At 39.5% G+C, this 18335-nt stretch overlaps 1 protein-coding gene across 29 annotated transcripts in view; it reads left to right on the forward strand.

Annotated features, from left to right (window-relative positions):
• Positions 1–18335, forward strand: part of cacna1c (calcium channel, voltage-dependent, L type, alpha 1C subunit) — a 213472-nt gene that overhangs the window by 173959 nt on the left and 21178 nt on the right. For 22 of the 29 annotated variants that reach the window (XM_079653915.1, XM_079653914.1, XM_079653918.1 and 19 more), the window contains 16 exons: positions 237–357; positions 770–884; positions 1460–1595; positions 1705–1774; positions 2178–2310; positions 2474–2603; positions 3349–3408; positions 4095–4201; positions 6971–7058; positions 7168–7275; positions 7363–7415; positions 7520–7666; positions 8356–8557; positions 9022–9180; positions 9468–9578; positions 12931–13014. In XM_079653915.1, the coding sequence (XP_079510041.1) occupies positions 237–357; positions 770–884; positions 1460–1595; positions 1705–1774; positions 2178–2310; positions 2474–2603; positions 3349–3408; positions 4095–4201; positions 6971–7058; positions 7168–7275; positions 7363–7415; positions 7520–7666; positions 8356–8557; positions 9022–9180; positions 9468–9578; positions 12931–13014 (1824 nt within the window). Of the gene's footprint in view, positions 1–236; positions 358–769; positions 885–1459; positions 1596–1704; positions 1775–2177; positions 2311–2473; positions 2604–3348; positions 3409–4094; positions 4202–6970; positions 7059–7167; positions 7276–7362; positions 7416–7519; positions 7667–8355; positions 8558–9021; positions 9181–9467; positions 9579–12930; positions 13015–13831; positions 13916–18335 lie in introns of all 29 variants that reach the window. The other 7 variants (XM_079653923.1, XM_079653907.1, XM_079653921.1 and 4 more) reach the window with 1 other exon arrangement.

Below are 18335 nucleotides of genomic sequence, written 5' to 3' on the forward strand. Positions count from 1 at the left end.
ACAAATACACAATTCAGATCGATGTACTTAGTTATGTATAAATATCAACAAACATCTTTTGATAAGGTGCAGATTTAGACCATATACATATAAAGTGCAGGGTTTAGGGATATGTAAGTTAGATACTCTAATCTAGTTTGTATTACAATTGAATTAGATAAATAACTGTGAAAGGGGTGAGACTTTTAATGCTTTTCTTCTTCAGACCTTTATTTATTTTCTTTCTGAATCCACAGATCCTAACAGGAGAGGACTGGAACTCTGTGATGTATGATGGTATCATGGCATACGGTGGACCGTCCTTCCCCGGCATGCTGGTCTGCATCTACTTCATCATCCTCTTCATCTGCGGAAACTGTATCCTGAGTTAAAATACGTACATTACATAGCAGCATGTATCATGTGGATCTGAAGGCAATTGGTGAACAATCAAAGGTCTGGAGCAAAGATTGACAGCCAAATTGTGTTTCTGATTCTGTTAAACTGCATCCCATCAAACAGATAACAATGTGACTGATGTGATTTGAACGAAATCCAAACCCTCTTTAGGATGCAGGATGAAGGGTGTGTTTTGCATGGGGATACAGTCATGAAGCCAGAACTGTTTGCTGGAGGTCAAAGAAGCTCTGCTCAGGCAGCTGGGACTTCATTGTCTTTCAGATGCAGAAAGGTTACTCTTTATTTACTCAGCCGGCCAGGATTGCTTGCTATCATCCACACTGATGATCTGTTAGTTCAGCAACATCCTTAGCTTCACCCTTCTGAACAGACATCCTACTGAATGTCTTCTTGGCCATCGCTGTTGACAATCTAGCAGATGCTGAGAGCCTGACATCTGCCCAGAAAGAAGAAGAAGAGGAGAAGGAGAGGAAAAAACTGGCCAGGTAAGAAAGACAGGTGGACAGTTATCTGGGGAAAATAAACAAAGTTCTTCTTGCATGTGACACCTGGAAAGGTAGGATAGGATTCAAGGGCGGTAATACTCGAGCCTTGAAATTAAAGTACTAAAAATGATTTACAATCAGAGCATGAACATGTCATTATGGTTTTAAGTCAGGCTGACATTTTATCTGCTTTGCTTTTGTGTCGAAACCATTTTTTTATTGGGTAATTTAAGCGTCTCACTGCTGACAAAGGCAATTTGTCTGCAGTGGTAATGTTAGATTTTAGTGCAGCTGAGGAAAATAGCTTCGACAAATCATTACATGTCTTCTTTTTGGTTGCAACCTCTATTGATCTTAGGAAAAACATTTGCCTGCTCACTATCTGTTTGGTTTGATATCAGCACAGCCACCCCCTGGGATTGAAATACTCCCCCTCATTACAAAAATCTAAGTGTTTTTTTTTTGTTCTCCTGGTCTTAATCTAGATGTGATTCATTACACATTAGTGGATTAAAATGGGGCTAACATTGTTAAGGTTAGGAAAGGGGAAAGCTGTTAATATTCTGTCTTTCAAGGTTGGCCATCCCAGAAAAGCGTCTAGCCGAGAAGCTGCCCCTGGAGGAGAAGAAGAAGGAGAAGAAGAAGAAGAAGAAGAAGGAGATAGAGCTGAAGTCCATCACTTCCGATGGAGAGGCCAACACTGCCACAAAGGTACAGAAACACCCATACAGACTAGAGTATCTGCAGTCTTCAATTATCTAAAAGTGTTGTTAGAGAAATGAATGAACTTGTTACTGAATGCAATGCTCTCCCCCTGCAGATTAGCATAGGTGACTACTGTGGAGATGAGAGTGAGGAGAAGAACCCATATCCTGCCAACGACTACATAGGTAACACATGGTTGTCATGAAAACTTGCCAAAAACTCTACAGGTCTATGTGACATCTCCAATAAATAAATATTCTCATCTCAAACATCTTAAAAAAGTAGTTTTCATCTCATATTAATAATTACATATTTTAATTTCACACTGCTTCATATATATATATATCAAAAATTCTGTCTTGGGTCCCATTGTTGTTCATTTTCTTAGGTATACAGTATATGAATAGAAACGTGGTACCAAGAACCTGTGAATACAAGTAGCTGCTTAACAACACTTTTTAAAGTACTTTATTGAATTTTGATTCAGTCCAATTGTTCCTTTGGATCCATTGCTACCTCTGCTAAGGCAACATTACCCCCGTCAGCATTTTATTTATTCTCACTGTTATCCCTTTCCTTCCTCTCCAGGAGACGATGAGGAGGAGGAGCCTGAGATGCCGGTGGGTCCGAGGCCGAGACCACTCTCCGACGTTCAGTTGAAGGAGAAGGCCATTCCCATGCCGGAGGCCCGCGCTTTCTTCGTCTTTGGTCACGATAACAAGTAGGAGCAGGCTGTGGTTCTGCAGTCAGCCGACCTGCCTTTCTCCCCCCCACAGTTTCTCCCGGTGTCTATTCCCATCTCTGTCATGTTCTGATCATATCAAATGTTCTATACATTTTGTATCATGAGAATGAAATGTGTTTGAATTCACTTTGTTTTTCAGATTCAGGGTTCTGTGCCATAAGATAGTCAATCACAACATATTTACCAACCTCATCCTCTTCTTCATCCTGCTGAGCAGCATCAGTCTGGCCGCAGAGGACCCGGTCAAGAATGACTCCTTCAGAAACCAGGTAACACACACCATAAAAGAACATGAATGTAAGGGTATAGAATAAACACAAGGCGAACACTATAGTCATCATTAGTTGCCCATCAAAATGAATTCTGTACTAAATGGGTTATAGCCGACAGCAACATATAGAGGAAGCAGAGCTTATTGTGACTGGCTGGTACACTTAATGACATTTCTTCCAGAGTACTGTACTGTGATTAGCTTCATGTTAGGAAGATGTGAAACGCCTGTTAATCTTTAAGACCATTGCAGCTGTGTACACTTAAAGCGCAACATCATAATCTTATATATAAATGTTATTAAGGGTTAATTGCTATCATTTGTGAGCTGTAGACCAATGTGAAGAATGAGCATTGATCCTGTTTGTGTGTATTGTTTATTCTCTCAGTGAGCAAGATGCCCTAAAGATCTGTTGTATTGTATTTTATTTGGCTATTATATAGTTTCTGTATACAAATCTACCTCAATTAACCTTAGCATGAAACTTTAATGGAATTATACTTCCTGTTTTTCAGTTTACGCTCTATTCACTCGTAGAATTTGAGTCTAATCAAACCTCATTACCTTAGACCTGAACCTCATCGTTATTGATTCAGGATGTGGTGAAGTCATCCAGGACGATGCTACATTTAACCATTAGTTCAGCTGTAACTCTGAAGAGCTGCACGTTATCACGTTTCTGTCTATGTTTCATGCTATGGTACCTCTAAACAAAAAGCTGTTATCGTGTTTCTCTTTTGCAGATCCTAGGATATGCAGATCATGTTTTCACTGGACTCTTCACCATTGAGATCATTCTTAAGGTAGTATAGAAAGTTTATGATGCATCATATTTGGGACGTATCATCTGCAACTTGTACATGTGATTGATTTGCTTTAATTGAATGTGATCCCAATCTTTTATAAAGTAGACTTATAATAAAATAATAGAAGTATGTTTCCTCTGCAGTAAACACCATGCATGTATTATGTAATGCCTGCTCAGAGATAAAGGTCAAAAGCACTTATTCAAATGTTTATTTTATTTGTACACCGGTGATGGATAGTAACAAAGTACATTTACTCAAGAACTGTACTTAAGTAGAATTCTGAGGTACTTCTACTTTACCTGAGTATTTTCCTCCTTATATACACTTTGACATATATTTACAGGTTAAGACACACAGCAGCAGTATATCGAGTATTTCAATAAGCTCTACATTCACAAGCTGTCATAAAAACAGATAATTCAGATCATGATAGTTACCCGGTAACTCAATATATATACAGGATTCTGAATTGGGCCATTACGGGTACTAAGGGGTACTTTTACTAATAAGTGCAACTTGATGCCGATACTTTAGTACTTTTACTTAAGTAAGATTTTGAAAGCAGGACTTTTACTTTTAACAGTATATTTACAATGTATTATATCTACTTGTATTCCAAATGTACTTTTACTCAACTGTGCTTGTATCCTTCTTTAAAATATGAACTTTGACCCCTACAGATGACAGCCTATGGGGCCGTCCTCCATAAAGGTTCATTCTGTAGAAACTATTTCAATATTCTGGACCTGGTGGTTGTCAGTGTGTCCCTCATCTCCTCTGGAATACAGTGAGTGCAGCCTAACGTCTCCTGATGCATGCTTTATACTGTCGTCCCATTTGAAATATAAGCTGCTTTAGCCTTTCAGTCGTATAGTAGGTAGTGTGCACTGATACATCTAACATTATGTGGCAGCAGTTCCAAGCGACATCATCAGGGAAGTTTACAATATCATCACACATCCATTTGTGTGGCTTCATTTTCAAAAGCTGGACCAGTCAGCCAGATAATGACAAGTGCATGAGACACTAGTCCTTTCCAAGAAGACACAAATCAAGCTGTAAAGTGGGAACAAAAATGTGCTAATGTAAATTGCCCCATGCTTCACACTTCTCTCTGTTCTCTAACAAGTTCACACTTCATTACTCCCAATTCCTTTCTCTCTTTGTGATGTTTACTAAATGTGTTCTCTGCTTCTTGTTCTTGAAATGCTGTGATATTTCTGATGTTTAATATGCTATGCTACACTCTCTGTCTCTAATGCTTAATAGACATGACTTCTCGACGTAAGTCCACATTAGTCTGCACTAATAACCCCCTTAACAGACCTTCACCTTAACTGTGTAAAACTGTCACTCTTTTGCTTTTGGTATTTCTATGGTTTTGGAGAGTTTAGTCAAAGCAAGAAAATAAACTCCAGAGTGCAATCTGTGATGTTATCATCAGGCGTAGGTTATTGGGGTTACACTGTATTGATAATGGAAAAACACAAGATTGTGCTTCGTCACACTTTCAGGTCTTATCAGCAAAATTTGTTTTGAGCCAAAGATTGTCTTTTCTGGGGGGCGCCCCCTGGGTCCTGTTATATTGTACTCAGCTGTCATGTCCAATAAATGTCAATATGATTATTTATCACATATATTTTGGGGCAGCGCAAACTCAGTTACCATACATTTGGATAAACGGAACTCTCCTGGGCTGTAGAAATGACACCATAATGCTCAAATCTCAGTTGTTTTTGCCTGTTAAAAGTCGTGAGTGTGTGGGATTTTTTCTGGGTATATCACAGTCAGATTAATTGTGAAGGTGCTGGTAGTGTCTACTACCGCCTCAGTGCATTTATTTCAACCCAATATGGAAGTATCCCCTGTGGATATACTGTATATCTGTATCCTTCTTTTTTAAATGTCCATTTAAGTATCTGCGCCAATAGTTTTTCAAGGGTTTTGTTAGTTAAAATGCAGAAAACCACAGCGTGATGTGTTTCTGCTCTGTATGATATTGTGTGTGGACAGCATGTAATATGTCCAACATTAGTTCACACGAAAGAACAGTGTGTCCGATATGTAACACCTTACTTCCTATCTCTGGACGGAAACTGTATGTTTGCTTTCTTAGGAAACTATTTAAAAATCAGGTGGCTTGCACAGCTATATTCAGGATAAACATAAATGTGATCCAGGCACTTTAAATTGCACAAGGAAGGAAACAAGCCTTTATTTGAGTGAATAAATCATTAAAATGCCATCATGTTTCTGCTGATATAGGACTTGCTCAGGGCTATTATTGAACAACATTCATTAGTAGTTATATTCATTTTATATTCTAAAGAAATGTTTGAAATTGAGTTGAAGTTTGTACTATCACTACAGGATATCTCCACAGCTGGTTTGACTGTGATATGTTGCTGATGAAATCCTGCTCAACATGAGCTCCCTTTGATTCCCTTTAAACGTTACCTTCCTGTGTGAACTGTTCAACAGGTCTTTCCTTTTTTTATTTTAAAGTATACAGAGAATAATGTCACTCCCTTTATACCACTCCTTTAACCCTCTTAAAATGTCACTCCCTTAAAAGTATAAATTGACATTTTTAATACACTTTTTCCTTTGTGACACTTTGGGAAAAGGTTTTTGCATTTTGTTCATCGGTGAACTGAACATCTTGAAGGTTGTTAGCTTGTTTCAGAGCTGTTGACGTCATATAGTAATAATGAAGACCTAGTTCAGATGAACAATGGATCAATGCTCAAGCTTTTTCTAAATATCTATTGTAAAATTCAAAATGTCAATGTATGCATTTAATTATTTTGGTTTAAAAGTTCAAACCCTTTCCTTCACTCCACTTCCTTTGAAAGGTCACACTGTTTGGCATTGGGCTTTAACTGACACTCTCTTACAGCACAATAACTCTGTTTGCCTGTACATGTCTGTGTGTTGCTTTATCTGTGTTAAACATGTGTGTGTTTGATACATAAACACTTTTTATATATTGTTCCTACTATTGTGCACATTTTATGTTATTTTCCTTATTCATCAACACGTACAAACCCATAGTGTCAGTCAATATATGATATGTTTATTAGTAGTTAAGAATTTACTAAACCTGACTATAATCCAGTATTGTTATTTGGCCACCTGATTTCCGCTAGATCAAATAAAGTGCACTGCTTCCAATACCCTAATAGAAATCAGAAATACTATTCAGCGTTTTGTTGTAAGTCATTTTAAACATGTTTCATTGCTTTTTTAAGCATACATTCTGTAAAGGTAATGTTTAAAAAACACACATATTATTACTGACTCTGCAGAATTTAAGGCCACCTTTACCTGTTTCTAAAGACAATCATTATAGTTTTGTGTCATACTTCTCGTTGTGTTTCAGTTCACTTTTATCTGATCATTTTGGTTTCTTTAACTTGTGTGTTTATTGATCTTTAGTTCAGTGTGTGCTGAAAAAATGCTTTTAAAACTTCTTTTGCAAATATGTCTTCATGTGTGTAAAAATGTGTGTTTCATCAGTTAAACTGGAGCATAGTTAACCCCATGTGTGTTTCAGGTCAAGTGCCATTAACGTGGTGAAGATCCTGAGGGTCCTGCGGGTGCTCAGACCACTGAGGGCCATCAACAGAGCCAAAGGACTAAAGGTTAAAACACTCACACGTATATCAAAAACACATAATACACACATACTCTCTTCTTAACAAATAAATACACATTATTGTACTTCACTATCATTACGGGTTTGTTTTACAGCATGTAGTGCAGTGCGTGTTTGTGGCAATCCGGACCATTGGCAACATTGTCATCGTCACCACGCTGCTCCAGTTCATGTTTGCCTGCATTGGAGTACAACTCTTTAAGGTAAAGTGGAAAGGAGGGAAAGAAGAAGAAGGACACGCTTCGTAATCAGGTTAATTTAAATACTACATCTCTATGTTTTCCCCTCAGGGCAAGTTCTTCACCTGTACTGACAGCTCCAAACAAACGTATGCAGAGTGCAGGTGAGAGATCCCTCCTGCACGCAAGCTGCTCGAACTCTACCTTACAGAATAACTGCTAGATAATACATGCGGATATGTGTGTGCGTGTCTGCTTGTGTCCACAGGGGTTCCTACATTATGTATAAGGACGGTGATGTGGGGAAGCCTGAAAGAGCACTGAGACTGTGGGAGAACAGCGACTTCAACTTCGACAATGTCCTGCAAGGCATGATGGCTCTGTTTGCTGTGTCTACCTTCGAGGGCTGGCCAGAGTGCGTGTCTTAAAACAAAAAATGCATTTATATATATATATATCCTGACCTGCATACTGTTTCTACACAGTGTATTTATTTATTTTTGTGACCAACTTTCGATTCTTTTCTAGTAGCACTCACAGAGGGACACATATACAGATACAAGTTATGTACAATAATACAAAAAGAAAGAGAATAAATAATAAAAGGAGATGTATAGGGAGTCCCTTGGCCACGACACCCATCCCTCCCCCCCTCTTGCCATGTCACAAAAATCATACATAATGCTGGTTAGCAATAGTCTAAGGTCATCTATTACACACATGTTTGCATAACAGTTCATAACCAATACTTTCTTTATTTTTATCTCGTCTTTTTTAACTAAGTTGACATTGAGTCCTCTCCCAATCATCTTTCAATACATCAAGGCGTGCATATATGTACAGTCATAAATTAAATGAAGGATATAACCAGGTCAGCAGCTCTTTTAATAGCCTTTAGTGTTTCTCCTTTAGCATTGGTAACAGAAGTGATTGACAGCTCTGAGTAGTATGTCCTGATAGGAAGATATCAGTTGCTTGATACATATAGTATGTTGGGGTTTCCTGCAGAGTGCATTTTATACTCATTAAAACTGTGCACTGGAGTCCTTTCCATCTTCCTCCTTTCCTTCAATGATTCGTCCCTCCTTCCCTGCCCTCCCTCAGGTTATTGTACCGAGCCATAGACTCTCACACCGAGGACGTTGGGCCTATCTACAACTACCGCGTGGTCATCTCCATCTTCTTCATCATCTACATCATCATCATCGCCTTCTTCATGATGAACATCTTCGTCGGTTTCGTCATTGTCACATTCCAGGAGCAAGGAGAGCAAGAGTATAAGAACTGTGAGCTGGACAAGAACCAGGTACCGTCTCTGTCAGTCTTTTCTGTTTACTGCAAGATAGATGTGTGTTTTAAGGTTGAAGTAGAAGGAGAGTGACTATTTGGGCTGAAATGGGAAAGTCATTTTGCAATTCACAAGGCACAAAGGAGAGTGAATGCATGCCCTGCAGTGGGGGGGAGACATGGGAAGCTGAACCTGAGTTTTAGGGGCTGAACCACTCCAGGAGGGAAGTACAGCAGCTCAGAAAGAAGATGAGACTAAAGCTTAATGAAGGAGCCAGGCCAAGTCCCTGCAGCTGGGTTTCCTGTGATGATTCAAGAACATGGACATTCACACAGAGCAGGGAACAGAAGTCTGGGCTGGAAAGAGCTTTTTCAGACAATTCTGCAGCTCTTCCTCCAGGGTGGTCTGAGCACAGAGAGGGGGAGTGATGAGAAACATGCAAAATGTTTCTGTATGCTCACGTGTTTGTGTGTGTGTCACAGCGTCAGTGTGTGGAGTACGCTTTGAAGGCACGTCCATTGCGGCGCTACATCCCCAAGAACCCCTACCAGTATAAGGTGTGGTATGTGGTCAACTCCACCTACTTTGAGTACCTCATGTTCACACTCATCCTTCTCAACACCATCTGTCTGGCCATGCAGGTGAGTCTCTCTCTCTCTCACACACACACACACACACACACACACACACACACACACACACACACACACACACACACACACACACACACACACACACACACACACACACACACACACACACACACACACACACACACACACACACACACACACACACACACACACACACACACACACACACACACACACACACACACACACACACACACACACACACACACACACACACACACACACAAACCCAGACCCCCCTTTCTTTTTAACGAGTCATTTATGTGTCTTTGCAGCATCATGGACAGACAAAAGGCTTCAATGATGCCATGAACATCCTCAACATGCTCTTCACTGGACTCTTCACTGTGGAGATGATCCTAAAACTGATCGCCTTCAAACCCAGGGTAAGTCCACCTCTCTAGCTATGGCATACAAAAGTAGATGCAGTAAAGTAGAGAAATAAAAAGTATCTGCTGCATTTAGTATGTTAATCAAACAAAGTTGTACTACTAATCATGACAACCTATGGATATAATAAAATAGTCTAATGCTGTACATTTGAGGTTTTGCATTAGAAATAACTGCTCACTGATGTTGAGCTGTATGTTCCTAATCCGCATGTAATTTCCTCCAGACGATGATTACCGTGTCATGGATCTAAAACATGATTAGTGGACGGCGTCACGTGGCTTTTAATCTCACTGCTCCCTTGTTTTCCTGCTGTTGTTGCTATGAAGCTGTGTGGGTTTATTGGTCCAATGTTAGAACGTCCTGGTGCATCAGCTATTTAAACAGTAACAGATGGGAAAGCCTCATCCTATTACTGCAGGGTCCGTTGAACATCCTTGAACTGAATCAATAGACAAAACGGTTTCATATCATATTTTCACCCTGCTCTCTACTGTTGCACAGTACATAATGCTAATCAAAAGATGAGTGTAAGAAACGTTCCAGTTATTGCTTGACTTTTTACAGATAATGATAAGCCAAACAGACATAAACACATAAAGGCTCTGTGCTTCAGCTCACTGACTGCTTTAATAGAACGAGACAGTGGAATATGAAGTTCAATTAAACAGCCTGCTGAGAGTAATTTTCTTTTTTTTTAACCTTATCCTTCAAGATAATTGGCAACGGTGCCGGTGTCACTTTGACTCATTATGCTCATTATAAACAGTGCGTTATAACCAAATGCTGAACTTTTCATTCCAAATACTCCATGTGTTATGCATTCATTCATTATTTCTACGCAGTTATTGAATTAATTCGAATTTGTATTTATTATTTATGTGAAGTTAATTGCTCAAAGTTATTTGTTGGCATTAATGAATGTCATTTATGAACAAATTCATTATCTGGGAGCCCTTGGAATTCTCACTACTGATTAAAACCAAATTATTTGTCGTTTTTCCAGTCAGCTATTAAATCAACATTATGTTGGACAAAATGTGTTCTTTTATCAAGATTTATTAAGATGAATCAAATAATATTTTCTTTTTATAATAACATCAAAAGATTATGGATGTACTTCATGCATGTAATCATGCATGTCTTGCAGTGTTTTCATGCACAGGCGGCTCCAGCTGGAATAACCAATTATGTGCAGGATAACTTTTAAGGCTTGGGAAATGACCTCATGCTGCGCTGCATTATGTGTGAAATAAAAGTTCATGTTAACGCTAATTATGGCTTACTCAATTCAGTTTTTAGTGGAAAATACCAAAACTGATACCTATTTTCCCTCTTTCATGCATTTCATTTATGTCAAAAAGTGAAGTGCCGCATGAGGAAATGTTCCCAAGCCATAATGAGCCCTGGTATTGAAAAGGACCCACTGCAGCGTCCCCAGCTGAATAATGGTCTAACTCTCAAACTGATGGTATCCTTTTATTGTACACACTTGCATGTATACATTAATTGTCAAGTACCAACGTAAGAGCTAAGGAAAGAAAGAAAACACAATAATTAGCCACCATCTCAAAGATAAAACATCTCCATTCCTTATATAGCAGTTTTGCTAATACAAAAGCGTGAACTCAAAACTCTGCAAAACTACGAAATAACACCACATAATATCAATACACATATTAATTAAAGTAATAACAAACCTTGTGCCCCTATCAGCCAGGTGCTAAAAAACCTAACGTAACTAATTATCTGAAGTTAATTTCTCCGTGATTCATCCGTCATTACACGTGTTTACAATCCTCCGTTCTCTATTCACTTCCGGCAAAAGTCCCTTCAAAATAAAAGTGCGGATCTTATAACTATCAAAATAAAAGTACAAAACTTAAACTTTACCACAGGAAAACATCGGCACACAAATATAAACACCTCTACAAAAGGTTAAACATATTAAAGGTCATTTACACCCACCCTTAAGGACATTACTTGTCTCATTGTCTTAACTTCAGTAAACTCTTCCGGCACACACAGCCGGACCACCCAATAACACTTTTATTTGCAGGTATTGCAGTCGTCAAAGCACATGTGGAATCAGCTGGGGAGACTTTTATAATGTGAAAAATGTGTGCTAATGCCTTTTCATTTGTGATCTTAACAGTGTTGTTTAGTTCTGAACATATTTTTGAATGATCTGTGTTCGCTTTCCTCCCCACTTCCTGTTTTATTACTGATGTGTGGGGACGTTAGTATGGCAAATAAATGCAATCACTACATGCAATAGCATTTAGATTCTAACCCTAAACTCTATTAATGGTTGACCCTGCTTTTACATTAATATTGTCACACCTCAAACAACTTCATCAAACCACTATAGCGTCCAAGGATGCCTTGTTATTTTTACACAACCTTTTAAGATGACAGATTCAAGTAGATTCACTATGATTGACTTTCTCTCAGCATCTTTCGTTTTTGCCAGTTTGATTCATACAAATGAGTTGTATTCATTTGTGCAAACTTAATGTTTTTAAAACGTTGCAGTCAGAGTAAAATAACACTTCCTAAAAATAGGACATTTCATTATCCAGACATTGGTCCTTCTTGTCCACCTGTCCGAAGTTCCAGCCACCTTTAGACACACAAATGCTTACATATTTCATCTTATCTTGTTGCAAAAGATTGGCACAAAATGGTTGCAACACACGCCTTCCTAGTCCACAGTAATACCAATACAAATGGTGCCATGGGAGAACACACAGTCTGAAAAGTAACTTGCTTTACAGTATGGACATGCCAGTCCAGTCTCACAATGACCCTTGTTAGATCTTGGCTCTCCCCTCAAGTTTACACCAGAAAATAAAACATTATTTCCAAGATACAGCTCTCTCCCCACAGTACATATAATATATGTGTATGTTACCACCCTAAGTGAAACAATTTTGGCCTGAAGCTATGGGGATGTTTTTCATAAATACCACTACTGGTGATGAATCGGCCTCCACAAGTTAATCAAACAAAGTGGGCTTTCAGTATAATCACGTTGCTAGAACAGCCAAAGATGCAGGTGGAAGGCTTGAATAACTTCCACCCAACACGCTTTAACAGAGCAGGAAATCCAGCTGATGGACAGATACTGGAAAGGAAACCGTTTGATTCTGTCGATTAGGATTCAAATGTGTCCTTTCATGTGTGGGTTCATCAGCTGATTCTCCCCCTCAGTGTACTGCACAGCCTCATACCGACGTAATAGGGCTGGGAAGTGGCAGCAGATGTTGTTTTCCTTCTAACCTACCTTTCTTACCCTCCTCCTCCTCCTCCTCCATCTCCTCCTCCTGCTCACCTCATCCTGTGTAGGGGTACTTTAGTGATCCCTGGAATGTGTTTGATTTCCTCATCGTAATTGGCAGCATAATAGACGTCATTCTCAGTGAGATCAACGTAAGTACGATGCCCACTCTCCTTGTCGCTCCCTCTTTCTCTCTGTCTTGTGCCTTCTTGATTCTTCTTTCATTTCCCGCCACACTCCTCCTCTGTGGCTCTTTCTGTGTTGTGTTGTCCTTTCTCTTCATCTCTCCTTCTCCTCTCTCTGCCTCCTCTTTCTCTTCTTCCTTCTCCTACTTCTCTCCCTTCATCCTTGACTCCAAGATGGCCGCTGCTACTCAGGGGACCCCCGACCACAAAGGGTTCCTGAGCAAGACCAAGCTTCTTCATAGGTTTCTTAAAACGTAGAGGCAGGGTTTAGCTGGGGCACAGAAGGTTCCTGTCTTGCGTCCTGCTTCCTCACAGTATCTCAGGTGTTGTCGGGTTTTTTTCTCCACTTTTTGTCGGACTGTGACTTATCCTCAGGTTTGATTCCCTCACTAACTGAACTAACTCGCTGACCAATCACACACTTACACATCATTTAACCACAACAACAGGGGCCTTTTATTTGGTTGTGATTTTGTTGGAATTTGTTCTGTACTGTTGTTCTTGTTGTTGACATTTTCCTCTCATGGACAAGCATGACCGATCTCCGCTGCTCTTCCTCTGCTGTCCATCTTTTCAAGACCCCTCCTTTTCTTTTTTTGCCGTTGAATTTTGTTGATTCTTTCCCTCTCTCCTCCTACTAAAAAAACTCCAATGCTCATGTATATAATGTTTTTTATCTTATTTTTCTCCTCTCTCCATTTATTTTTGTTTTTTCCATTTTTTAAATGTCTTATGTTCTGTCCTTTTCTTCTGTTGTTTTTCTGTTCTCTCCACCCCTACGCAGCATTATTTTGTTGATGCATGGAACACATTTGATGCCTTGATAGTTGTGGGTAGCATTGTTGACATAGCGATCACTGAGGTTAACGTAAGTAGTCCAACTCCCTCCCTTCCTGCCTGCCTGCTCTGCCATTCCCACACACACACACGGACAGAGTGTTGATACCCATCTCGCATGCTTTCAGATGATTAGGAAACTTCAGCTGCATCACATTTGAGCTTAACAGACGGCTGAATAACTCTGGCAGTGAAAACGTCCAGATGTCGTAGTCATTTGAAACAAAAGAAAGGCTTGCTACAGTAGTTCTTAGAGATGTTTGACCCATTACATCTTAATACTTTTTAGATGGGTCAGTTTGATTCATTAATATGTTGGCCTTTGGGATGCTAACATTATTATTTTAACTCTGTATAACAACTGGAGGCTTCAAAACAGCTTTCCTGAGTTCCCCTTTCTACATATTCATCTTAAGGAGTGGAATAATTAGGCTGCAATTCAATTTGAATTCTCTTAATTCAAGTCCTGTTTTGTATAGATTATGTAACATTTGAAACTGCTTCAGAAAGGTATTCATGCCTCAGTCTGATAAACGTCAATAGCTTCAAAAACTATTGCATTTACCACTTGAACCTGTTGCATTGTCTCAGCACTTGGTTCGGTTTCACATTGAGTTGATCTTTTAACATCGCCACAGGGGATAGTGTCCATTCCCCTGGCATGATGGACACTGTATAGCATGGCAGATGTGAAGGTGCTATATCCAGGCCTGCTACTGTATACCATGTTTACAGATAGGGTGCGCATTTCTGCAAAGCAGCAAACGTTACTGGAAAGATATTGAATACAGATTCTCAAGTGTTTTGACCCAAGGGTCATGAAACATTCTAAATTCATAAATCACCAGAGAAACATCAAATTCAAATGAGAATCTTGTATTATATTTTATCCAGCAATAGTAAAGCCCAGACATGGATTTGCCCAGGACCTGTGAAATGTATGCAAATGTATGTATGAATTCATTTAGCACCGACGTGGGGGCCCTATGGTCAACAGTGGGGCTGAATAAGAATGAATATGCCAAACACAAGTCAAATGTTGAGTGTCTATCGTATTTACACTTCAGGGATAATTGGTGTTTTATTCATGCGTTATTCAAAGTGCTCCATGGCAGGAGAACAGGCAGTGTGTATTAACTCTTCATTCAGCATTAACAATGGATAGTCTCTGCTGTGTGTGCAGTTTGCCGGAGAGGAAAATGATTCTGTACTACGATCAGATGGGCCAGTGAAGCTGAATAAGTCGAGATCTCTGGGAGTCTAACTTTGATATACACTACATTTGTTTCAGCTAATGAAGACACAGAAACCACCTTACTTTGTTTCTACACATTTACATCATCTTACGTCACATCAATTATAGAAACATTTGAATACATGTGGATGCACATTAAGTTTAGATTTACTCTTACAACCTCAGCATACTGCCGGTTTGAGGACATGAAGCAAAGAAAGGATATGCACATGTGTACACCGGTATGTTCCCGCATGGTGGAATGCGGTGTGATTCACCTCAGAGAGAACTGGGCAGGCATACAAATAAGGCTACTGTATCCCAGGGGTGTGTGAGCATGGCAGCTGTTCATCAGGCCTTTGGAAAGGGACTCCATTTGTCCCCATGCGAGGCTGACAAGGCTGCATGGAAGCCACACCGGGTATTTTTTAAATGGACATTTCATCTTTTATTCACATATGAAATTGATGAAATCTAGTTGAAATGTTCTATATCCTGTTGTTGCTTCACATTGAATGTATGCATCAGATCTTTTTTAGCAAGAATGCTTTAATGTAGGGAAAGAGGAGTGTATAAATATATACGTAGACACTTAACAAAAGACTGTCCGAGGGTGAACAAATAATTTGAGTCAGTTGCCAATGGAACTTTTGACAATGATTAACCTGATTTATTTCATACTGAGGTATATAATATATAATGAGTTATATTTAACTGAGGTTCAATGGGCCAGAGATATACATCTTTGTCATCTATACAAGTCACTGATGCTGCACTTTGGTTTGGAGTTTGCCTTTGGTTTGATTTTGTTGATTGGTTTGCTGTTATTCCTGAATGTTTCATTATTTTCCTCTCCTTCCCTAACCTAAAGGCATGGCCCTACGTCCTTTTTTTTTTCTTCTCTGTTGTTTTTTTAAATAATTTGAGTGATGACACTCAGGCTACCTTTTTCTATTTTTGTTTTTTTAAGAAACCCTCCGCACTTTAACCCTGTGAGAAGTCTCGTCTGTTTCTGAACTAGGACCCTGTCACTGAGACATTTTAGATTTTAGCCTGTTACTGCATTTCACGAGGCACAAGTGAATTTTAATGTTCAATGAGGTTACAAACTAATAGCAGCAGCTTGCCAACATCTTCCTCCCTGTCATTGCTTTTCCTTAAGTACACAGCAAAGTGCAGTAACAGGCCAGCTTTTAAAATGTTTTCACTTTGCCTTTAGTAAATATTAAATTGCTCAAATCTCTCTTATGAGTGCACCCCCTTCGCTGCTCTGCTGGGTGCTTGCTGACTTAGATTAGCTTTTTGTGGTCATCGAATCAGAATACTTTTAAAATCCTGGGTCTCTAATTCTCCCCAGCAACCTGCGGGTGCTTCTTAAATCTCATCTGGTTTCTTTTTCTCCATTTTTTGTTTTTGATATGAGTAGAAGTAGTGTGAACAGATCTGTAGTGGTTTGCTTCGAGCGGTGTCTTGCAGAGGATGCCAGTATGAACTGCATCTACTCCTCCTTGTGTTTCTCTCTACTCGGAATGCCTCCTCTTCTCTCCATCTCTCTTCTTCTCTCTCTGAGCTTTTTCAGTTCACTTTACTCTTCTGTTATGGATGTTTATCTCTGTCTCTCTCTGTCTTCTCTCTCATTGGTTTGCGGTGCTGCTTGCTCACCTGAAATGCAAGCTGGGTAACATGGGTCTCATGCTGCCACTCATCCAAAGAGGACAGCCTATTATGTGCTACGCATTTTAAAAAAGGATTGTGAAATAAGGTAGTTAGTATGGTTTAATCCTGGCCCATGACAGGTCAAATGCACCTTAACCACAAATCTTGTAAAGAAAGTTCTCAAGAAACCCATGTTGCCCATTGAACTGACTGAACTGATGACATTTGCTGAAAACATGACGTGTAATGTGAGAAACAGCTCATGCTAATTTAAAATGAGCTCATATATCAGATGAGCTGCAACTACAGTAACTCACTGTAGTTCAGCCTTTAAGGAATTCACTATATTGATTTACAAACCGAATGTTTTGTTTGGTTAAACTTACAAACCATGTTGAAATGCTCTAAATCTGATGAATAATGAAACTGAAGTTAATAGAATCATTTTGAAAGAAGGGAGAATTAAAGTTGAATATGATTCTCATTCACAGCCTCAGTTTCATATTGAAGCATTTTTCAGATTTTAATATGCTTTAATTGACCAAGCTAGCCCTCGAAGTAACACACAAACACACATTCCCACATATTTGAGCTGTAAGGTAATCTGCACATAGTTTTAATAGGTGCCATCTTCCCTCCCTCCCTTCCTTCCTCACTCCTTCTATCCTTCCCAGCTTTCCCACTCATCCTCGTCATCTTTTATCCATCATTTTTCCTTCCCTTCACAACCTGATGCCTCACTCACACACACACACACACACACACACACACACACACACACACACACACACACACACACGTGCTTATGATATACATGTCCAGGTAAATAGTTATTGTGCAAATTATAGGAATTTATTTCATTTACATTAATGTGTCCGATCATTACGTATGGCTCTGTTAGAATGTCTTCAAGTGCTTCATTTTGTGGTAAGGCATTTTAACAGGGCCAGCACCAAAGCAGAGTGAAGAGTCATAGATTAAATGTGGAGTTAATCTATCACTCCCGGTGGTGTAACATGTCGTCACACCAGAGATGACCAGCGGGTGTCTCCCTGCAGGGAGGCATTGCGTTACCTTTGTGCTTCTCAGTGTTATTTAAATACCTGTGGGCTCCAACTTCCAAAAGCATTTTTTATTGTGTTATTCCGATGCATTTGTATGACCTGAAAGTAGATTAAAGTGGATGTGGATTACTCTCAGGTCAAAGAAAAGCTTGAATAACACATATCCAAAGGAGGCATTGCCCATTAATGCCGAGATGCATTTGGTGAACGTAGCCCTAGTCGAGCTAAAGCTTTCACTGTTACTGTACTTTAGCTTCAGCTGGCACAAAGAAAAACAGATAGCTACAGAGGCGCCCTCTATCTCACACACACACACACACACACACACACACACACACACACACACACACACACACACACACACACACACACACACACCACGCATCATAAAGACAATGTAGCATATAGACACGTACAAAATACGCTCTTTGACCCTCTGTGGCTGGCCCAGACCATCACTCATTATGTTGGACCTCAAGGCATTGGACAGCAATTTC

This window comes from Notothenia rossii (assembly GCF_949606895.1).
Source record: "Notothenia rossii genome assembly, chromosome: 10".
Taxonomy (NCBI): domain Eukaryota; kingdom Metazoa; phylum Chordata; class Actinopteri; order Perciformes; family Nototheniidae; genus Notothenia; species Notothenia rossii.